Below are 24,517 nucleotides of genomic sequence, written 5' to 3'. Positions count from 1 at the left end.
AAAAAAAGTTCACGATGCTGGGTAAGCGCTGCTATCTGAGGAAGGGGGAGAATATATGTGCCCCCGAAACGCGTTGTGGCTTATCAATAAAAGTTCTTTAGCAAATAATCATTATCTCCTCTTTGAGCAGCACTTACCCAGTGTGACGTCCCTGCGGTAACCAGGTGTCACACAAAGAAGGTAACAACAAGGTACCAGCTCGGGTCCTACATGACTGTGCCAGTCAGTACACACACTAGCACACCAGGACATTTACACTCACAACCAAGGCGGGAGACCCCCAGTAGAACCAGGTGACAGGGTTGGGCACTGTGAGCTAACAGGCAGCCAACTGGGTAGGGATGGACCAGACCTGGGGAAGGAGCGAGTGACCTGGGAAGTATGGCTAGTCAGCAGAAGACAGAGAGAGAGAGAAAGGAGTTGAGAGTTGAGGAGAGGAGTGAGCTGTAGTAAAAGGACAGGTGTCAAGACAGACAACGGAATCTTGAGACACCGTGAAAGTAGCAAAGACCCCGCAAGGACCTGAGTAGAAAGATCAGCCACTCAGAGGAGAAAGTAGCTGGAGAGCGAGAAAGCAAGCTCCAAGGACAGAGGGATCCTGCGGGGTGGACATTCATGGCTCCCAGTACTTTGCACACATGGGGTGCAGATCCCAGAACAGACCAGGACTTCAAGTTATCTGTTAACTCTGCCAGGCGGGTGGGTTTCCAGGACTCATCTGCCACCACTAACATCTGAGGCATCAGCAGCAAAGGTAGGACCGGGACATACTCCCTTAAATAATCCAAGCTGCCTGCGGCAGGACCCAGACACCAGACGTACCTCCAAGTGCTCCACGCCAGGGAGGACCAACAAATACACTGGAGTGCATCGGTGGGAGAGTGACACCAGGTTGGCTGGCACAGCTAAAAAAGGACTCGGTCGCACCTGGGATCCAGCACATCTCCAGGGTGCAAACCCAGTAAGTAAACACAACCAAACTGCACTCCCCTGTCTGGACTGATTTATTACGCTGCGCCTCCATGTTAACCCATCAATTACCCTTGGTGAAAAGCCCTGCTCGCGGAGAGCTCCACCATCCACGCTGCCCCCATACATCATCCCCAGCGGGAACCCGCAGCGGTGGCCCTACCATCTCTGGCCGCAAACCGCAAGTGGCGTAGTCGGACTTTCTTTTTCTTTTTCTTTTCATTGAAAACTGGTCGACGGTGCCCCCCGTATCCGGAATCCCTCGAGCCACCGACCATCCGGATCCGAGCAGCCCGGCTGCCCCGGCACGCGACACCAGTATCGTGAACCTTTTTTCTTTTCCTTGAATTCCCATAAATCTTCAAGGCAGAGACACACACAAAGGAACCAGATTGTGTGTATCTCCAATCCTGGTGATTGCAGGGTGCAGTACTCTATTTCTTTATGCTTTTACCTGTCTGCAGGATTAATTTCCCTGTTGTCCTCTTTACTCCCGCCCTAACATAGGCAGTGCACAACTGACCCTAGTGGATAACCTGCTCCGTCCCTTCATGTGTCCCTAAGTTGTGGTCCAGAAGGTAAAATGAAGGTTTCTCGATTCAAGGTGTATTGAGGTAAGGAGACCTCCAGAGCTGTGTTCATACTGAAGGAGCTGAACGAAGCAGGCAGACCCAGCAGTGGTATGGACTGTTAAGAGCTGTTGGCTGTGCTAGTTTGTTTTATTTTTGTCCTGGTTTATGAAGTCTTACCACTGGAAGAGTTAAGTGACAACCATTCCTGTGTCTACCTCGTTAAGCAGCCAAGTGAGCCAATCTACCACAGTCTGTATGTCTATCTGTCTATATCTATCTATATCTATTATAATTATGTATTTATCTCTATAGCATTCATTGGTTTCCAAAAATGCTAGAAAAATGCAAGTGAAAAATGCATGCAAAAACACACTGAAAACCTGACAAAAACTTGTTTTTTCAGCTTCGGTTTTCCTGTAAAGAGATGTAGAAATGGTGCAGAAACAGCTGCATCCAAATACTTGTGCGCACATACCCTTATGAATTTTTCTCAGATGTTTCATCTCTCATTTCTTATCATTAAACGCTCTCTTATTTATTTGACAGGTAACACTATTCACATGATAATATGCTTTCTAAGGCTATGTTCACACACTGCATCTTTTGCTGCGTTTTTGGTGTATTTTTGAGGTCACAAAGATGCACCAAAATGAATGCGTTTCCTTCTCCCAGCAAAGTCTATGAGATTTCTATTTTGCTGTCCACACTGGGCATCTTTTGTTGGCTGCATCTTGGCTGCGTTTTTCAAGATGCAGCATGTCAATTCTTTTTGCATTTTTACAGCATTTGGGTCCTTCCAGTCAATAGATTTGACTTAAAAGACGCATTGGGCAAAGCGCGGTAAAAACGCAGTAAAAAAGCGTCAAAAACGCATTGCATTTTTTTATGTGTTTTTGCTGCGGTGCGTTTTTGGTGTATTTTAAGATGCACTCAAGATGCACTGACAAAAAAGATGCCACATGTGAACATAGCCTAATATTTTTCACAAGATATAATAGGTATACGTTGTGTATTACAATGTTGTTTTACCTAATGATTCTTCTTTCTATCTTTAATGTTATATCTTTCTCTTAAAAACCAGTAAAGATTTAATTTAAAAAAAAAAGTCCCTCTACCTAAAATGAAACAACCATAATGGGAAAGACGAGGAAAAAGAAAAAGTGGCAGCAATTGCTCAAAGCACAAAGTTTAACATTGAAGAGAAGAGGATTTTACTTGCTTGACACACTCAAACTACTCTATGTAGATTTATTTATTTATTAGATTTATAATGTGTATTTAGAAAGTAAGAAAATTTTGATGTGACGTTTTAATTACTTTTCTGATAAGAATAGAAAGTATGTATTTCCCAAAGAGCAGAAAGCTCAGAGATTAAATATATACACGATGTAAGTCACACAAAGTACGTCCACCTGGAAGAAAGTGGCCAAAGTTTTTGATCAGAAACTGTATCCAATACGTAAATACAAGGGATGAGACCAGGGTAAAATAAGATCAGCAGGAAAAAAGCAAAACTATAAGCAAGACAGATAGAGCAAACTACTATGGTATATGAAAATCACATTCACACTTGACAAAAAAAATTACAATGACATTAAACAAAAGCCCCAAAATGAAGTTATAATTTGATTTGGAGCCCAATGACCAGTAGTGGCGCATTAAGGGGCACTTTGCACAGTGGTGGGGTCAAATTGAAAGTGACGCACATCCGGCGTCGCAGTCGATATCGTAGTGTGTAAATCCTTTTTGATACAATTAAGGAGTGCAAAAACGTCCAAATCGTATTCTCGGTGTAGCGTCGGTCATTTCCATAATTTCGGAAGGACAGATGTTACGATGTTGTTCCTTGTTCCTGCGGCAGCACATATCGCTGTGTATGAAGCCGCAGGAGGGAGGAACATCTCCTACCTGCGTCCTGTGGCTCACGCCGGCTATGCGGAAGGAAGGAGGTGGGCGGGATGTTTACGTCCCACTCAGCTCTGCCCCTCCGCTTCTATTGCCCACCTGCCGTGTGACGTCGCTATGACGCCGCATGACCCGCCCCTTAATAAGGAGGCGGTTCGCCAGCCAGAGCGACATTGCAGGGCAGGTGAGTGCATGTGAAGCTGCCGTAGCGATAATGTTCGCTACGGCAGCTATCACCATGATATCGCAGCTGCGACGGGGGCGGGGACTATCGCGCTCGGTATCGCAAGCATCGGCTTGCGATGTCGTAGTGTGCAAAGTGCCCCTTAGATTCCTGTAGTGAGTCCATCAGTTGTATGGATGATAATGTTCATAGAGAGTTATCTTACCTTCCCCTAAGGGGTCCAGGGTATGGATCATAAGTTGAAATATGGTACTACGAATGGTGCTGTTATGTAGGGAAGCCGAGCTCCCTCCTCTGGTAAGAAAAGGCTTCAGCTAGACAGAAAAAGAACAAGTATTATTATATATTAAAGTTTATATTAAATTATTCAAAAGTGACTATTACCTATCCATAGGATAGATGACAATTGATAGATTGGTGGGGGACCGACCACTGTGACCTTATGAGCTACATTAAGCATAAGTGTCCACAATCAGGATTAGCAGCATTTTGGACACAGCGTGTTTTCGCAGCATACAAAGTGCTGCATTGTATAGTACAAGCACAGTGGTTGGGATTTCTAGATATCTCATGCCCACTGTGCTTTTTTCCGCAGTGTAAACTGACCTGCGGTCCGGCTTTCCAAGCTACAGCATGTCAATTTATGCTTGGGGAGACTCCAGGGTTCTCAGCGGGAGAACATAGCAAAAATATGCTGCACCCAGAATCCTGATTGTTGGCACAGATGCTGCGTTCTCCCCCATAGAACACTAGCGTCTCCGCAAGAGGAAAGTCGTTGCGTCTAGGAGCAATGTGTCCTGATCATGGGCACATACTGTAAGGGATGTCCCCTGTCTTTCATTTGAATGGAGCTGCGGTCTTAGATGCAGTGCTGCCTCTTAACTTCTAGTCTATAGGGCTTACAGAAAAAGCTGAGTACAGCACTTGTCAGACCCTTCAATTCTAGCCATTGTCAACTATCAAGTGGATAGATGATCACTGCTTATGACTGGAATATTCCCTTATAAAATTGTATATTTAAAATTGTATTGGTTCGGAAAATTCATTAATTCTTTTGTATCTCAGTTGCTGAATACAAAACGTCAGCCTATATATACACTTTCTATACAGGGCACTATAGAATGATCCAGAAATCAGCAATGCCCCACTTTCCATACTTAAAAAAAAGTTAGTGGTTGGGATGTCGGGAAGTGAGCAGGTATACAAGACATTTCTGTTCCTATCTGAAAAGATGAACACCATCACAAACGAGCACAAATAGGAGCCAATTGTGTCAAGGCACTCTTCATTGGGGGTTCTGTTTCAATTGCATTTTGGGGGGGATTCGGACAGAACCTTAAATTACACTGCATTAAAGCAGCGTGAATAGTAGAGCGTTGTCATCTAGAGATCTAGGAAAAAAGAGTGATCTGGAATTTAGAAGAGTTGGTGATGAGAGCTCTCAAAGCTGGGAAATTGTTGGTCAGACAACCTGAAGAGCTGATAGCTCCAAGAATTATAGACCAGGTAAATAAGTGATCTGGCACATCAAGAAGCTGGTGAGAAGGCCACTAAAGCTGGAGAACAAACTTAGACACATAGAATATAAGTAGGAAATCCAAAACTTGAAAGCTGGAAAAAAAAAGTAGTTGGAGAACTAGAAGAGTCGAAGAGGAGAGCCTGTAGTTGTAGACATGGGGAATGAGTAGTCTTGTACACAAAACAGTTAAAAAATAATGGTAACTGATACATAGGAGGGCTGAAGACAGCTCCAACAGTTACAGTCCTGGCAAATAAGTTGTCTGACACTTTGAAGACATGCCAAGTAGTGCCCTCATAGGGGAAGACCTGGTGAATGACTTCTGGGATATAGAAGAGCTGAGAGGTAAAGCTCCCTCGGCTAAAGAGCTGGAATATTAGTGATCTTTCACTTTGAGCATAACTTGATCATTAGAAATGTAATGGTTGGGCAAGTAGAAGAGCTGGAGTGGAGGGTCTCCACAGTTGTAGATATAGAAATGAGTGGTATGCACACAGGGCAGTTAGGGAAGAATATTGTTTGGCACACAGGACAGATGATGAATAATTGGCTCATACAGTCATATGAAAACGTTTGGGCACCCCTATTAATGTTAACCTTTTTTCTTTATAACAATTTGGGTTTTTGCAACAGCTACTTCAGTTTCATATATCTAATAACTGATGGACTGAGTAATATTTCTGGATTGAACTGAGGTTTATTGTACTAACAGAAAATGTGCAATCCGCATTTAAACAAAATTTGACCGGTGCAAAAGTATGGGCACCTCAACATAAAAGTGACATGATTATTTTGTAGATCCTCCTTTTGCAAAAATAACAGCCTCTAGTCGCTTCCTGTAGCTTTTAATGAGTTCCTGGATCCTGGATGAAGGTATATTTGACCATTCCTGTTTCCAAAACAATTCCAGTTCAGTTAAGTTTGATGGTTGCCGAGCATGGACAGCACGCTTCAAATCATCCCACAGATGTTCAATGATATTCAGGTCTGGGGACTGGGATGGCGTTCCAGAACATTATAATTGTTCCTCTGCATGAATGCCTGAGTAGATTTGGAGCGGTGTTTTGGATCATTGTCTTGCTGAAATATCCATCCCCTGTGTAACTTCAACTTCGTCACGGATTCTTGCACATTATTGTCAAGAATCTGCTGATACTGATTTGAATCTATGTGATCCTCAACTTTAAAAAGATTCCCGGTGCCGGCATTGGCCACACAGCCCCAAAGCATGATGGAACCTCCACCAAATTTTACTGTGGGTAGCAAGCGCTTTTCTTGGAATGCCGTGTTTTTTTGCCTCCATGGATAACGCCTTTTTGCATGACCAAACAACTCAATCTTTGTTTCATCAGTCCACAGGACCTTCTTCCAAAATGTAACTGGCTTGTCCAAATGTGCTTTTGCATACCTCAGGCGACTGTTTGTGGCGTGCTTGCAGAAACGGCTTCTTTCACATCACTCTCCCATACAGCTTCTCCTTGTGCAAAGTGCGCTGTATTGTTGACCGATGCACATTGACACCATCTGCAGCAAGATGATGCTGCAGGTCTTTGGAGGTGGTCTGTGGATTGTCCTTGACTGTTTTCACCATTCTTCTTTTCTGCCTTTCTGATATTTTTCTTGGCCTGCCACTTCTGGGCTTAACAAGAACTGTATCTGTGTTCTTCCATTCCTTACTATGTTCCTCACAGTGGAAACTGACAGTTTAAATCTCTGAGACAACTTTTCTATCCTTCCCCTGAACAACTATGTTGAATAATCTTTTTTTTTTTTTCCAGATCATTTGAGAGTTGTTTAGAGGAGCCCATGATGCCACTCTTCATAGGAGATTCAAATAGGAGAGCAACTTGCAAGTGGCCACCTTAAATACCTTTTCTCATGATTGGATACACATGCCTATGAAGTTCAAAGCTCAATGAGGTCACAAAACAAATTTAGTGCTTTAGTAAGTCAGTAAAAAGTAGTTAGGAGTGTTCAAATCAAGAAATTGATAAGGGTGCCCATACTTTTGCACCGGTCAAATTTTGTTTAAATGCGGATTGCACATTTTCTGTTAGTACAATAAACCTCATTTCAATCCAGAAATATTACTCAGTCCATCAGTTATTAGCTATATGAAACTGAAATAGCTGTTGCAAAAACCCAAATTGTTATAAAGAAAAAAGGTTAACATTAATAGGGTTGCCCAAAACTTTTTCATATGACTGTATAAGCTGGAGAAGGAGTGGGCTGGTAATAATAAAGGTGAAATCAGTCCGGGAGGAAAGCTGCAATAGCTCTAAACCTTAGAGATTTGTTATTACTGCACCAAGGGTTAGCAGTGGAATAAATACTCATGATATATAAATAAAGATTCCTTCAATGTTAGAACAATTATTTTAGTAATCTTTAATCTGTAAATGTAATCATGTTTGACTAACATGCTGGGTTCTGGGGTCATGGATTGACTACACACTTACTTGCGACAATCCACAATTAAAGGGAACTTGTCATGTGAAAAAATGCTACTAACCTGCATGTATGGGGCTCATCTGCAGGTTAATAGTGTGAGTGAAATACACTCCTTTTATGCCTCTTGAACTCCAAATTAATAAGATATCTTTTATGAGTGCTCAGGAAATCATTGCAGCACACGCTTTGTGGGGTACTGAAAGTTTCTGCTTTATTACATCATGTGACCAGTTTATATAGTACCTCAAACAAAGAAATAAAAGAAAGAACTATGCACCAATAAGAACAGTAGGAGCGTGAACGGAAATGTAAAACTTCCCGGCCCATCAGTGTTAGCTGAGCCGTATGACATCATTCAGTTATAAGACAAGATGATTTCTTTAAGAACAAAATGGATTCTATTCTCTCACAATAGTGTTCTGAACCTGCCTGGTGCCTGCACTTAGAGCCCTGCAGCCAGGAGGAAATTAACGTTATTATTCTGAGCAGCATTCAGATTCAAATTATAGGGGTGGTGTCGGCGCGGGTTCTGTCACCGCTCAGTGTATAGTGAGCACCAGCTCTAACTGAACCCCCTCGCACTGGCTGACAGCCAGGTCTAACACGGAGCCGGATTTTAGTCAGTGCCGAGGTGTGGTTACACTAAGCAGTCTATGTCACCCCTATAGCTGGGAGCCGAATGCTGCCAGGAGGAATAAAATGTGTTTCTTCCTTGCAGCGGGACTCTAAGGCGGGCTTTGCACGCTGCAACATCACAAGCAGATGCTGCGATGCAGAGCACGATAGTCCCCGCCCCCGTCGCAGCTGCGATATCCTTGTGATAGCTGGCATAGCGAACATTATCGCTACGGCAGCTTCACATGGACTCACCCGCCCTGCGACTTCGCTCTGGCCGGCGACCCGCCTCCTTATTAAAGGGGCGCGTCATGCGGCGTCACTGTGACGTCACATGGCAGGCGGCCAATAGGAGCAGAGGGGCGGAGATGAGCGGGATGTAAACATCCCGCCCACCTCCTTCCTTCCGCATATTCTACGGGAGCCGCGGTGACGCCGGTAGGAGATATTACTCGCTCCTGCGACTTCACACACGGCGATGTGTGCTGCTGCTGGAGCGAGGAACAACATCGGACCGTCGCGTCAGCGTAATTATGGATTACGCCGACGCTACACCGATGATACGATTACGACGCTTTTGCGCTCGTTAATCGTATCATCTAGGCTTTACACACTACGATGTCGCATGCGATGCCGGATGTGCGTCACTTTAAATTTGACCCCACCGACATCTTAGCTGCGATGTCGTAGTGTGCAAAGTACCCCTAAGTGCAGGCACTGGGCATGTTCAAAAGGCTATTAACCTGCAGATTAACCCCATATCTGCAGCTTAATAGCATTTTTATCACATGACAGGTTCGCATTTAGTAAGAGTATTAGGAAATTTTATCATCGACATTTATCTATCAATGCTATATACCAGACCTGGGCAAGGGGCGGCCCACGGGCCACATCTGGCCCGCCTGCTCTCTGTGACCGGCCCGCCCGTCTTCAGCCGGTGCAGTGGAGCCGGGCTGCAGCGTGCCGAGCAGGGAGAGATCCTGTGCAGGTCCGCACAGTCAGTGCAGGCAGCGGAACGCAGGAGTCTTTCCTCTGTTCCCTGCCGGCACTAATTGTCAGTGACACACGTGCGCGCTCCGACGTTGTCAGTACTGCGCTGCGTGTGTCATTTCAAAAGTTCCCGCTGGGCAGGAGAAGAAGCAGCACAGCAGACGGAATAATTCATCTTGCAGGACCTGCGATGATGTCACGCCCATGTGACTGTGTGGGAGGAGACACAGGATGCCGGGCAGAAAGCAAGATACTGAATCCTGACGGAGATGTGGACACATGATGACTGGTAATGAGAAAAGAGGGGACATGAGGGGGAGGGGGGCTGCAGGGTGAGTGCATATGAGGGAAGATGGAGTTGCAGGGTGAGTGGCATATGTGGAAAGATGGAGTTGCAGGGTGAGTGGCATATGTGGAAAGATGGAGTTGCAGGGTGAGTGCATATGAGGGAAGATGGAGTTGCAGGGTGAGTGCATATGAGGGAAGATGGAGTTGCAGGGTGAGTGGCATATGTGGGAAGATGGAGTTGCAGGGTGAGTGGCATATGAGGGAAGATGGAGCTGCAGGGTGAGTGGCATATGTGGAAAGATGGAGTTTCAGGGTGAGTGGCATATGAGGGCTGCAGACTGACAGAAGGATGTGAAGGGGTGCAGAGTGTTTGAGAGGGGTAAGTTGGGGTACAGGCAGGGTGAAATATGTGGGCATGGTGTGTGACATATGGGGGTGTAGTGTGTGTGATATGGGCGTGCAGGCTGTATGGGGTGTAGTGTGTGTGATATGGGGGTGCAGGCTGTATGGGGAGCAGGGTGTGTGACATATGGGGGTGTAGTATATTACAGGTGTGCTATATGGAGGTGTATATAGTGGTGTAGTATATGGGGGTATAGTGATGTAGTATATTACAGGTGTGCTATATGGAGGTGTAGTATATTACAGGTGTACTATATGGAGGTGTAGTATATTACAGGTGTACTATATGGAGGTGTAGTATATTACAGGTGTAGTATATGGGGTGTAGTGATGTAGTATATTACAGGAGTATATAGGGGTGTAGTGATGTAGTATATTACAGGTGTACTATATGGAGTTGTAGTATATTACAGGTGTGCTATATAGTGGTGTAGTGATGTAGTATATTACAGGTGTGCTATATGGAGGTGTACTATATTACAGGTGTAGTATATGGGGTGTAGTGATGTAGTATATTACAGGTGTAGTATATAGGGGTGTAATGATGTAGTATATCGGAGGTGTATTATATAGTGGTGTAGTATAATACAGGTGTATATGGGGGTGTAGTATATTACAGGTATATGGAGGGAGTGTAGTATAATACAGGTGTAGTATATAGGGGTGTAGTGGTGTAGTTTATTACAGGTGTAGTATATGGAGGGGGTGTAGTGATGTAGTATATTGGGTAGAACTGAGGTAATTATATTAGTCCGGCCCTCTAAACCAATCCCAATTTCTCATGCGGCCCCATGGGAAAATTAATTGCCCACCCCTGCTATATACAGAATTCAACGTTTACCAAATAAGATTTGATGTAGAACTTTAACTTGAGGAGAGTTATAAATATGTATATAAAACATTCACATTATATATGCTTTCAATTCTAAAAACTATGAGATTACATTTTACACACAGGTAAGAGGGTAAATTGGATTAGAGCAGTCTAGTATCACCTACCTTTAATCTGTTGTTGTCTTCTTGTGGCTTTGGCTCATCCCCTGCAAGTGACCCATTGCCCTTCTGTACATGGCCATGAAAAGTAATGATGTAACACCATCAGTCAGGACATTAGCAAGAACAAGGTGACTCTACTGCGTAATTTGCATTATAGTAAAGTTCAGATATATGGAATTATTCCTATTTTTACTTTAATTCATGGATATTTTGTTTGTTGCTGGTTGGTACAGTTTACAAACTAGATTCATATGAAGGGCTTGACATTGGCACACAAGAGATCATCATGTATTGAGTGCTCATACCAGCCTATCCATCTCATACAATTAGTCTGTTGGCATAGAAGCCTAATATGTAAAATATGTAGCTTATTTTGGAAGTTGGTAAAGGACAGAGCAATCAGGATTTGTATTCTTTTCTTTCCAGTACATAAAACATTACTAACTATATAAGACTGAGTTCACATGTCCTGTAATAATCCGTTAGAACAGATCCTGCAGAGATCTGTTGGTAAAAAAGTTCTACAAACACAGCTTTTTTTGTCCGTTGTTAAATAACTGATTTCTGCTGGATCTGTTTTTTTTAATATTGAAGTCTATGGAGAACCAGTCCGTTAACAGTTTCTTATTTATCTTCCATTTGAAACGGATCCTGTAAGAAAAAACAGATCCTTTACAAATGCAAGTAATCAGATGACTAACTAGTAATTGGCTAACGGATCTGATCTCCATAGACTCCCATGTTAATAAAACGGATCCGGCAGACATCAGTTAGTTAACAACGGACAAAAATATTGTGTTTGCAGAATATTTTCACAACGGATTTCTGCAGGATCTGTGCTAACGGATGATTACTGGACACTAAAATACACTTTGACTGGAATGGAACGGCCACTATCATGTATTTAAAGAAGACCTGTCATGAGATTAGTTTTTCCTCTTATTTTATTCCCGCTTGCTCCCCTATATTCTATTTTAACTTTTTTTAAATCTACTATATGGATCTACAGATATGGGCCTTTTTACTCAGTGCTAACTTTTATTTTACAAAGGGGGCAGATCTCACAGTGTAATTATGCAGAGCAGTCTGAAACACGCCCCCAGAGAATCCAGTCAAGAACATAAAAGTATCACTGAATAAAAAGACTCCTATCTCTGGAACCATATGGGAGAATTTAAAAAAAAAACCCACGCACACACATATGGCCCAGTGTAAATCATCAGTCTTACTAAAAGGGGTAAGATGATTTTAGAATTCCACCATGTGCTGCCCTCCAATAGTGTTCTTGGATGAGCTTCAGGGTTGATTAGCCATGGTTATAATGACACCCACAATGTCTTGACATATGCACTTCTTGGCACATCTACTACTGACTTCACAGGCCAAGTAAGACAGCGATAAAGGAAGAGTAGGTGTGATTACAGCCAACATTGCCAAGACTGTGCATACAACTGATTTGGTAGACTGAAATGACCATTGGAGAGCAGGAGAAGCACCTGTCAAGTAAAGCTAGAATTTCAGCCACCTAGAAGTTATAATTCATCTTAACACAATACTAGAGATGACCAAAATATTTACAATAACCAGATTTGGTGTCTACTTTGGTGCTCCATAGTAGGCGAACCAGGGTAGTCGAACTGCCTTGGTCAGAATTTGAGTGTCATCATCCTGGGTGCCCCTTGTGATTACTAGGCCCCTGCAATGTCATGGCATGTGTCACCCTGCAATGTCATGATGCCTTACGTAGTGTTGGCAAGAGGCGCCCTGGAGCCTGGCATTCGAATGGCAGCTGATGGAGATAGCATTGTCCTGGACTGTCTACTATAGAGTACCAAAGTGGATGATGGACCTACTGTAGGTAATATGAATCTTCATAAAATTCTAAAACAGAGATTTTGCCAAATACAAAGCACATATTGCCATAACTTGGTGAGAAGCATATGAAATTATTTACAAGTTTTTGACATTATGAAAAAATCAATTGATTTTATTCCCCTCTTACTGTAATTTCTAGCTTTTTAACTCATAAAAACATAACCCAATGAATGTAATATAAGGGGTCAATTCAAGACTAAAGATGAGCGTACACGAGGTTCGGTGTTCTTACCACAGACTTTACAAATAAATAGAGTTCAAGGTCGGAGATTGGCTGCTTTACGTATGCAAACCACTTGCGCGAGCATTGCTGTGCTCGGGTACGCTCGGTGTTCAGCCCAGTTCAAGCCGCTTGCAGTGTTCGATCGGCTCACACTGGAGGTAACTGGATTGGTAAATGGAGGTAAAAACAACGTGATCGGATGTAGAGTGCACCAAACAAAAAAAATGGAAAAAAAACCCTGCCCCCGGAAGTGATCTGTTTATGGCTGGCCACATGTGGGCAGAGACCCAAACTACCCAATAAGTGACTTCTATTGGGGTTCAGGTTAAGTCCCAGGTCCAAAACCAAACTTTTTCAAAAATCTGTCTGCACCCGCCAAACCGAATTTTGATAGGTCCGCTCATCTCTGTTCAGGACATCACAGAGGATGTACAATAATCAGAAACGTCATGCTTATTTTCATGAAAAAGGTCTCCAGTTCATACACAACTTCTATTATAAATTACTTGGGATAAAAAATTCCTGTATTAAATTATATTATGAGTAATACTAGATGATGCAAGAAAGCTTGATCAGATAACAGAGTGAATGATATCTACATACCTTAGATGTATCTTCCAGTGCCATTACTTTCACCAGCCTCTTTCTTTTGGACAGATGTGTCTTCACCCATGTTTCAAACATAACATTAAATTTCATGAAGCAGACATAAAACCCATAGGCACTGAGAAGCAGCATGCTCTCCCACCACGATATAAAATTATCAAGGAAGAAGATAATCAGCATGATCAAATCAAGGATGTAGAATGAGACATCTCTGAAGAGAGGCCACCATGTAAGGTTGAGTATCTCCCTGGAGAAGAGGGCACAAGTACCAATCACAAACAAGATGTTAAAGACTGCCGATCCCACAATTGTTCCAATGCCAACATTGCTGTGAGAAATGAACACACCAATCAAGGAGGTGAAAAGTTCTGGTGCTGATCCACCAGCAGCCATAAATGTTGCACCAGCTACATCTTCAGAGATTTGGAGCTTGTCTGTGATCACCCCCAAAGCTGGGACAAAAAACTCATCACAAACAATGGCCAAGGCCACAAACACATACATCATGCCAAAAATATGAAGTGCTACCCAACCTTGTCTGCGCTGCTCTATGTTGAAAAGGTCCTCTGGATATTCTCCTTTGGCATGAGGCAAAGGGGATTTGGTGGGTTTGCTGGTGCTAGTTGGAACAGTTATAATAGTTTTTGGGTTATTCATAGGTGTTATAGGATCTGGATCGACAAAAATACAGTGTCGAGTTTTGGTCCTTTCAGTTACATTCTCTGTGGGGGCAGTTGAGGTAGAGGTGGTGGTAGTCGGTGATGTCAGATTTAATATTTCCCTGACAGATACTTTTATAGTAATCTCACTTTGTGAGTCTTTCAGAAAGGGAGGTTCTTCAAGGTTAGTCTCTATCCAAGGTTCTGAATCCATCTGTTGATTTACTGATAGTTGGTACAAGGAGCAAAGGAACATCACACAGACGATAAATACAATACGATTGAGCTGAAGCCTTTTTCTCCGCTGTAGATGCATTGTGATATCAGATGAATCAAGGACGAGGGCCAGAAAACTTTATGCCAGAAGTTTGTCCCAGTCAATAACTTATATTCTATGGAGACTTTACTGATGCAGCTGTAGAGATGTTATCCATCTTTGTATTGTTTATAGTGTGTGTCTGCTAAATTTGGAGGCTTCTGCAGCACATCACATAGAACCCTAAACAAGAAAAAATATACCAGAAAAACATATTATCATTACTAAAATATACAGAAACTACACCAGGTGAAATAAGTATTGAACACATCACTAATTTTCTAAGTACATATATTTCTAAAAATGCTATTGACATGAATTTGTCACCAGATGTTGGTAACAACCCATCCAATCAACACAGGCAAAGAAACCAAAACCATAGATGTTCATAAGTGTAGTGATATGCAATAAAAAGAAATGCCACAGAGAAAATGTATTGAATACATGAAGAAAGAAAGGTGCAAAAAGCCATGGGAAGTCATGACACCAGCTGAAATCTTTCAATAATTAGAAATCAATCCTGCCACTTAGTGAAAAATAATATCAGCTGGTTCAACTGAAAAGGTGTCTTATTACCAAGGTGCCACACAAGAAACATCTCATTATGGGTAAAATCAGTGATCTGTCTTAAGACCATCACAACCTTATTGTTATAAAACATACTGATAGCATTGGTTACAGAAGAATTTCAAAATTTCTCAAGGTTCTAGCACTGTTAAGGCCATCAACTAGTAGTAGAAAGAACATAATTTCACCTCAGACAGCCACAACCAGGTGCTACCTGCAAGAATTCAGACAGATGAGTGAAAAAAAATATCAGAATAGTTGTCCAATAATCACCTGTGGAGAGCTACAGAAAGACCTGGATTCAGCACGTTCAATTGTTTCAAAGAAAACAAATAAGTAATGCACTGAACCTCCATGGCCTGTATGCACGCTCACCATATTGCTGAACAAAAATCATAGACGTAGCCCACAGAACCTTCATCATTTGAACAGTGTTTGTATGGAATATTGGACCAAAATCACACCTGAGCAATGCACGCGACTAGTTTCTCCATATAGGAGGTGTCTTGAAGCTGTCATCACCCATAAATGTCAGTAAGCATGTTCAATACTTTTTCCCTGTGTCATTTCTCATTATTGCAAATCACTACATTTATGGATATCGATGATTTGATTTCTTTGCCTGGGTGGATTGAATGGGCTGTTACCAACATCTGGTAAGAATTTCATGTTAATTTAGAAATATATTGTAGAAAAAAGCAGCAAATTTCCAGCGCCAGGAGAGGCTTAATTAAAAGTCCACTTTATTATGAAAAATAAAATAAAAAACAGCAGGTACAGCATATGTCGTAAGGGTTACAGAACAACGCGTTTCGACGCTCAGGTCTTAATCATGTTCTGACATTAAATGCGACCATCTTCCTTTTGTTGGATCTCTCCACCGTTAATAATCCTAAACACATGTGTGGGTCGTAATAGGCAACTCCCAAAGTGGTGGTGGAGAGAGATCCCACAGAATGGAAGAAAAAAAGTTCAAGATATATATATAAAATTGTTATAAGAGAAGCAGCATTCTCATATGATACTTTTAAAATGTGGATATCCACTATGGATTTGATATATACAGTCCTACATGAATATAATTCATACATAAACTAAAAACTATAACATGGATTTGCAAAAAAGTTTTTTATTATATATTATATGTCTAAATCAAAGGACAATAAACAAACCACATTATAACTGTATGATTAAATAGAGTGGCAAAAAGCAGAATATAGGTATATTTTTGCAACAGTCAGAAAGACAAAAAATGGATGTTGATCCTATAGGGAAAGTGGAATATAGAATCCATCAGTGCAGTGATACATAAAGAGGATATATAGAAACCGCACATGGTCTGAACCAGGTTATAAGGATTTTTTGTTCACTTATTCATGAGTCTTTTGATCATCACTATCATAATAATTCGATCAGGGAATATAAATATATTCTCAAATCTATAAAAGACTGCATTAGTGAATTTATAGCAAATTTATAATAGGTAAATTTTCCCCTTATATAGCATTCAAAATGATTTTTTTAATATATATATTATATATATATATAAAAATTTTCTGGGTTTGTTTTTTAGAAAAGTCAGATTAATTTATTTTGATACTATTTTAGTTCAATAATGCAGTATTAAATCCTGGCGGTTATTCAGACCATTCGGGTTTCTTGTGTTAAGGGTGAGGATCCAGAAGGATTCTCTATTAAGGAGTTTCCTTCTATGATCTCCACCCCTAATCGGTCTGTAAACCTGTTCAATACCCATAAACTGAAGACCACTGACATCTCCCTTGTGAATAGAGGTAAAGTGTTTGGATACTGCAGAAGTCGCAATTGCGTTCTGTTTGGAAACATCAGAAAGATGCCTTCTGATCCTAACTTTTAATGGACCCATTGTGCAGCCTGTATACTGGATGTTACATATTTTGCAAGTTATTAAATATACTACATAAGTGGTATTGAAATTAATCAGGGAATTAATTTCAAATGTTTTTTGATTAGAGATGGAATAAAAGGTTTTCCCTTTTTGTACATAACTGCACGCTTTGCATCTCGTCGCACCACATTTATGGAAGCCTTTTAAGGCAATCCAGGAGGATTGTTTGTCATAACTACTATCACTCAGAAAAAGACTCGGGGAGAGTATAGTACCCAAAGTTGAAGCTCGTTTAGCAACACATTTTACGTTGTTTTTTATTACCTGTTTTAATACTGGATCCTCATTTAGGATTGGTAAATATTTTTTCACTATATTAGTGACCAAATTATATTGATTGCTATAGTTAGTGGAAAAGACAATATTGTTATTAATAATTTTTTTTCTTTTTAAATTGTAATTTATTTTTATGCAGTAAATCTGCTCTGTCTATTCCACTAACAATTGTTTTAGCTCGATTGAGAACCCAGGTGGGATACCCTCTGTCAGAGAGTCTATTGCAGATTTGAGCCTCTTCCCTAAAATAATCGCTAGTTAGGGAACAGTTACGTTTTGTTCTAATGAGTTCTCCTACAGGAATATTATTCTTGGTCGACGTGCTATGGCATGAATCTGCTGTTAATATAGAATTGGTGGCAGTAGGTTTCCTATAAGGTGTGACTATGACACAGTCAGAATCTTTCACAGATAAAGTTATATCCAGGAAATTCATAGTGGTTGGATGACAATAGGATGTGAACTTCAAATTGAAACCATTACTATTCATATAAGTAAGAAACTCCTCAATATGATCTGTTGGTCCTGACCAAATAATGAGTAAATCATCCAGATATCTGCCATACCACCGCAGATACCTGGAAAAAACATTTTGGTCAGTGTACAGAAAATCTTCCTCCCACCTCGCCATAACTATATTTGCTAGCGAGGGGGAGAAGCGAGCCCCCATACTGACTCCTCTGCACTGTAGGTAGAATTTCTTGTCAAAAGAAAAATTATTATGTCTCAAAAGAAAGTCCACTGAAGAAATTAAAAAATCCTTCAGATAAGTGTCATAGTCACTGAATTTATCTAGATGTTGAGATAGACAACGTAATGCCACATTATGGGGAATAGATGGATATAGTGAAATCACGTCACAAGAGAGCCAAGAATAATAAGATTTCCAACTGTAACCATCCAAAGCCCTAACGACTTCCTTAGTATCCCTGATATAACCTGGTATATCAAGGATCAGGGGTTGAAAAAAAAAATGATCTATCCACCCTCCCAAGTTTTCCCCCAATGACCCAATACCCGAAACTATCGGTCGCATTGGGGGGGGGGGAAATGTTTTTATGAATTTTTGGGAGACAATGGTAGATTGGGACCACAGGATTTTTATTAAATAATAGATCTTTTGTTTTATCATTAATGGCCCCAGTACAGACTCCCTCTTCAAGATTTTTTAACAACAAGTTATTAAAGTGTTTGGTTGGATCTCTATCTAGAATAATATATGTCTCCACATCATGCAAATCCTGTAAGACCAATTTTTTGTATAAACCTAAGTTCATTAAAACAATGGCACCCCCCTTGTCGGCCTCTCTTATAGTAATATCAGAGTTATTTTTTAACTCCTTAAGTGCCAGTCGTTCTTGATAAGACAAATTGTCTTTAGGGGGAGCCATTGTTTCACTCAAGTCAGTAAACTCTGTAACTATAAGTTCCTGGAATAGATCCAGGATTTGAGGTCGAGATTGTATCGGATAATATTCACGGTTTGTCAGTGGAGGTTGTATATTACTAACGGATTCCACTGATAAAAGCTTTGTTTCAGCTGAGAGGAGTCTCAACTCCATAAGAGCTTTTTGTTCACAAAAGGAAAACGAAAGGGCATCAGTATTATATTCCCAACCTCATCATTAAAATCCTGTGGAGAAATCGGTTATTATCAAAAAAATGACATTTTAACGTTACGCTCCGTGCAAATTTGTTCAAGTCCAATATTGTCTGGAAGAGGTCAAAATTAGTGTTGGGAGCAAATCCAAGTCCCCTGCTGAGCAAAGATATCTGTTCCTGAGAAAGCATATAGCTGGATAGGTTCCAAACAGGAATAGTTAATATCTCTGATGTTGGAGATGGGCAGGAAATATATTGTTTCTGGTGTTTCCTGCCCACTCGTCTTGTGCGTTTTTTGACTTGTTTTTTGGGAACGATGGTGAAAAATTCTTTGTTTTATATTGTTTGGAACGAGTGATAATGCCTGTGGAGTCCAACGAGGAATTGGAGAGATCCGTTACTCCATCTGAGGTGGAGGGAAGGGACGTATCACCTGCAGAGTCTGAATGCTCAAAGTTCACTCTGTTAAAGGTAGAATATCGTCTCCTTCTAATGATGGATCTAGGTTTGTAATTCCAAGTATAAATTTCATTTTTAGCATAATCATTGGAGTCTCTCATAAATTTCTTCTTTTTTATCTCCATGATATTATGCTCCAATTTAGACAATTATGATTGAATTTTGTCATAGGAGATTTGATAATTTTCCATGGAATTACATTTTTTGAGAGAGTCCTTGATGTTACAAATATTAGATTTAATCTGTGCAATTTCTAATTCCTCCTGTGTCACTATAAGTTGCATTAATTTGATAGAACAGTCACTTAATATAGTGTTCCATTTATTGGTGAACTCTGTGTTATATTTACTGGTGGGAAATTTCTTTATACGTAGACCTCTAGGTATCATACCTTTATCGATGTAATTCTTTAAAGAGGTAGAATCCCACCAGGTCTTGAGTTCTTTAACCATGTTCCGTTCGAGGTCCAACATAAATTCTTGAAACGAGTCCTGTTCAGACGTAGAGGTATTCTCTGTTGCATTGAATATAGATGCCACTTTAGGCTATGTGCGCACGTTGCGTACAGTTCACTGCAGAAATTTCTGCAGCGATCTGAAGAGCACATGTGCGCTTTAAATCGCTGCAGAAATGTCCGTAGTGAAGCCGATTCCATGCGCTCTGCCTGCAGCTCCTCCAATAGACAGAGCAGGAGCTGCCGGCAAAGCGCAGGAAAGAAGTGACATGTCACTTCTTTTTACGCAGCGCTTCGGCAGTAGCCGAAGCGCTGCGCTCTTAAACGCCACGTGCGCACGGCCCCTGCACAATCTCCATAGACTGTGCAGGGGACGCAGGACGCATGCAGTTACGCTGCGCTACAAAGCGCAGCGTAACTGCATGTATTTACGCAACGTGCGCACATAGCCTTAGAAAGTCTGTTTGAATATTCATCCTTGTCCATAGGAAGATCCATACCAGAGTCCGACAGAATATGCAATATAGAGGTTATCAATGATATCTGTAGTTTATTCCTCAGTTGGGAGCATAGGGCAAAGCCAATATAAATCCAAGAAAAGAGAAAAAGTCCAGCTCACCAACCGTCCTGCTGATAGTATCCAATTCCTGCGCACGGAATATGGCTAGGCAGCCGTACAATGTAGAAAAAAGCAGCAAATTTCCAGCGCCAGGAGAGGCTTAATTAAAAGTTCACTTTATTATGAAAAATAAAATAAAAAACAGCAGGTACAGCATATGTCGGAAGGGTTACAGAACAACGTGTTTCGACGCTCAGGTCTTAATCATGTTCTGACATTAAATGCAACCATCTTCCTTCTGTTGGATCTCTCCACCGTTAATAATCCTAAACACATGTGTGGGTCGTAATAGGCAACTCCCAAAGTGGTGGTGGAGAGAGATCCCACAGAATGGAAGAAAAAAGTTCAAGATATATATAAAAAATTGTTATAAGAAAAGCAGCATTCTCATATGATACTTTTAAAATGTGGATATCCACTATGGATTTGATATATACAGTCCTACATGAATATAATTCATACATATAGTTTTTAGTTTAACATGGATTTGCAAAAAATTTTTTTGTTTTTTATTATATATTATATGTATAAATCAAAAGGACAATAAACAAACCACATTATAACTGTATGATTAAATAGAGTGGCAAAAAGCAGAATATAGGTATATTTTTGCAACAGTCAGAAAGACAAAAAATGGATGTTGATCCTATAGGGAAAGTGGAATATAGAATCCATCAGTGCAGTGATACATAAAGAGGATATATAGAAACCGCACATGGTCTGAACCAGGTTATAAGGATTTTTTGTTCACTTATTCATGAGTCTTTTGATCATCACTATTATAATAATTCGATCAGGGAATATATATATATTCTCAAATCTATAAAAGAGTGCATTAGTGAATTTATAGCAAATTTATAATAGGTAAATTTTCCCCTTATATAGCATTCAAAATGATTTTTTTTATATATATATACATTTTCTGGGTTTGTTTTTTAGAAATATATTTACTTAGAAAATTGGTGACATGTTCAATATTTATTTCCCCCCTTGTATATATACTGGAGATCAAAATTAGAGAACAATGTATGATCACTTGCTTTTTTACAAAATAATGTAATCTACATTGATCAACATTTCAAGGTTTTTTTTGTAAGTGGTACACCATGCCACTAGAACAGTGTTTTACAAAATAGCTAAACTTATGAACATAAAACCTTTATTTTTACCAAAAAGTGATGATCATAATTAGAGAACAGCAATGACTGTAGAACAATGAAATATTATAACTACATTTTCTGAAGGTAACAACAGTCACCAATCAGTAGGAAGTGTACTGGCCTTTGGTTTGAATGACTTCAGCACATCTGACACAGGACATCACTATAGACAGCAATATCAGGTCCACACAGCAGATATTAGTTTAATCATTCTAGGTTTATTTAAGTATTGCAAAAACACACATAAAAGAGTGTAAAAAATTTTGTTTAACAGATACAGACTACACAGACAAGGAATAGAGGGAAAGTCGCACTACTTAGAGTAACTGTCTGAGACCAGTACGATCTGCACCCACATGTATTATGGCTGATATAAATAAGTGCATGCCTACGTCCAGCTTGTAAACCATATGGGCTATGGTTTATATTTGAGAGTGCTGATGGGATGTAATTGCCAAAGGTGTATTGGGAAAATACCAACACCTCTGCATGTATTAAACTGGCAATGTATTCCCATTCAGCAATCTCTCCAGCAGTATCAAAGAAGTGCCCACGCTACAAACCAGAACTTGCTAGTAGGTTACCTGCAGCCATGTGTGTAGCGATCGCCACCTGCTCAAACAGCCACTCCCACCTCGACGCGCGTTTCACCGCTTCCGGTTTCCTCCTGACGAAACCGGAAGCGGCGAAACGCGCGTCGAGGTGGGAGTGTCTGTTTGAGCAGGTGGCGATCGCTACACACATGGCTGCAGGTAACCTACTAGCAAGTTCTGGTTTGTAGCGTGGGCACTTCTTTGATACTGCAGGAGAGATTGCTGAATGGGAATACATTGCCAGTTTAATACATGCAGAGGTGTTGGTATTTTCCCAATACACCTTTGGCAATTACATCCCATCAGCACTCTCAAATATAAACCATAGCCCATATGGTTTACAAGCTGGACGTAGGCATGCACTTATTTATATCAGCCATAATACATGTGGGTGCAGATCGTACTGGTCTCAGACAGTTACTCTAAGTAGTGCGACTTTCCCTCTATTCCTTGTCTGTGTAGTCTGTATCTGTTAAACAAAATTTTTTACACTCTTTTATGTGTGTTTTTGCAATACTTAAATAAACCTAGCATGATTAAACTAATATCTGCTGTGTGGACCTGATATTGCTGTCTATAGGATCTTTCATTCCCAGGGACACGTTGTTTTTTCAATATTTGAGGCTAATTATAGGTTGCACAGGACATCACTAGTCTACCACATCGCTCTGGTAGGATTTTAGTCAACTCTTCTTCCAATCTTTTCCACAGTTCTTTGACGGTTGTGGGTTTCTTGGCCATAACTTTATCACTAAGGATCTTCCAGAGTTTTTTTATTGGGTTTAGATCAGGACTCTAGGCTGGCCATTTCATTGTTTCAATGTTTTCTGTTTCAAGGAATTGCTTTACCCGTTTTGCTGTGACGGGAGGCATTGTTCTGTATGGAATTTGCTAGCTGATTGAGTGATGAACGCAAATAAGGAACCACGTGTTGTTGAAGAAGGTTCTGATACACACTTGCACTCACTCTGCCATGTAGCTGTATGAGAGGTCCTGCTGCAGAAATATTTCCCAAACTATGACACTTCCTCCACCACCTTTCACTGACTTAACACACTTTGAGTTCAGTCTTTCCCCAGTTTGTCGATGAAGATAATTTTTCTCATACGGCCCAAATAAATTAAAGTTGATTTCATCACTAAAATGAACTGTGGACCACTTCTCCTCTGTCCACACAACATGCTCCTCACCAAAGAAGAGTCTAGCCTATTGATTCTTTCTGCGAATGAGAGGTTTTCATTCCAAATGCTCTTAAACGTTGTGACACTGTATAACAAGACAAATCCTTACCCTGTTCAGTGCTGATCTGACGAGCAATTCCATCTGCAGTGTTGAAATGATTACTCATGGAGGCTCTCCACATTATCCTATCCTCTCTTGCATTTGTCTTTCGAAGGGCAACCAGTCTTCTTCGGAGTCTTGAAAGAGTTTGTGACGTTGTAAAGATGCAATATTCTCGAAATCACAGGCTTGGAACGACCAACTTCTCTTGCTATGGCTGATAGGGTCACCTCTTTGGCCTTCATCAGCACAATCGGCTGCCGGAGGGTTTCAGTCACTTTGGAACGGCACACCATTTTTGCAAAGTCAGTGCAAACAGGAAAGTTAGGCTGCCAGTTACATAGGGCTTCTCAGATGGTTAAGTAAATCAGCACCAGATGTCAGATTAACACCAATAACTTGCAGGTATCTGAAAGTGTTCTTTAATTTTGATGTGTTCTTTTTCATTTATCACATTATTATGTGCTTTACGACAAGTTCAATTTATAAAATAAGCTTAAAATACTGTGAGTTTACTCATGTTAGGATATAATCACATAGGACCACACAATGTCCTTAACGAAATTGTGTGTTGTTCTCTAATTTTGATCTCCAGTGTATACACAAGTTTGTGGATAACACATGCATTTTATAAATAATGAGCATAAACTCTTTTTTTGTCATGCCATTGTTGAAATCTAAATTCAGAGCACACAACAATATGGCTTACAGAAGACTATATAAAAAAGCATAAACTAAATAATAAAATGTCTTGCAAATAGGTAAAAACAAACATCAACCTAACCACCTACAATTCACTTTCATTCGTCCTGTCCTGTCTGGATAATCTGTCTTATAATAGAATATTAACTGTGTCTTTTGGATTCATCTGGAACCTACCTGAGAAGTACAACCAGCAGGTAGTTTGGGGGAAGCATTCGCCCCTTTAGTCTTCAGGACACATGATCTCAAGTGAGGAGAGGTCTACTAGGGGGAATGCAATGTAAGTGTCCCCATCACCAGCAAATCT

The 24,517-nt window shown here is 40.7% G+C and overlaps 1 protein-coding gene across 1 annotated transcript in view; it reads right to left on the bottom strand.

The window, feature by feature from the left end:
- The window catches only part of SLC24A1 (solute carrier family 24 member 1), a 95,717-nt gene extending 81,147 nt beyond the window's left edge, over positions 1 to 14,570 (bottom strand). Inside the window, exons 1-3 of the mRNA XM_075342858.1 lie at positions 13,593 to 14,570; positions 10,895 to 10,957; positions 3,836 to 3,944 (exon numbers count right to left, since the gene is read on the bottom strand). Of these exons, the coding sequence (XP_075198973.1) occupies positions 3,836 to 3,944; positions 10,895 to 10,957; positions 13,593 to 14,570 (1,150 nt within the window). The remainder of the gene's footprint in view (positions 1 to 3,835; positions 3,945 to 10,894; positions 10,958 to 13,592) is intronic.
- Between the last annotated feature and the right edge of the window lie 9,947 nt (positions 14,571 to 24,517).

The sequence above is a fragment of the Anomaloglossus baeobatrachus genome, chromosome 4 (genome assembly GCF_048569485.1).
Source record: "Anomaloglossus baeobatrachus isolate aAnoBae1 chromosome 4, aAnoBae1.hap1, whole genome shotgun sequence".
NCBI lineage: Eukaryota > Metazoa > Chordata > Amphibia > Anura > Aromobatidae > Anomaloglossus > Anomaloglossus baeobatrachus.
This window is presented reverse-complemented; position numbering and strand designations above follow the sequence as displayed.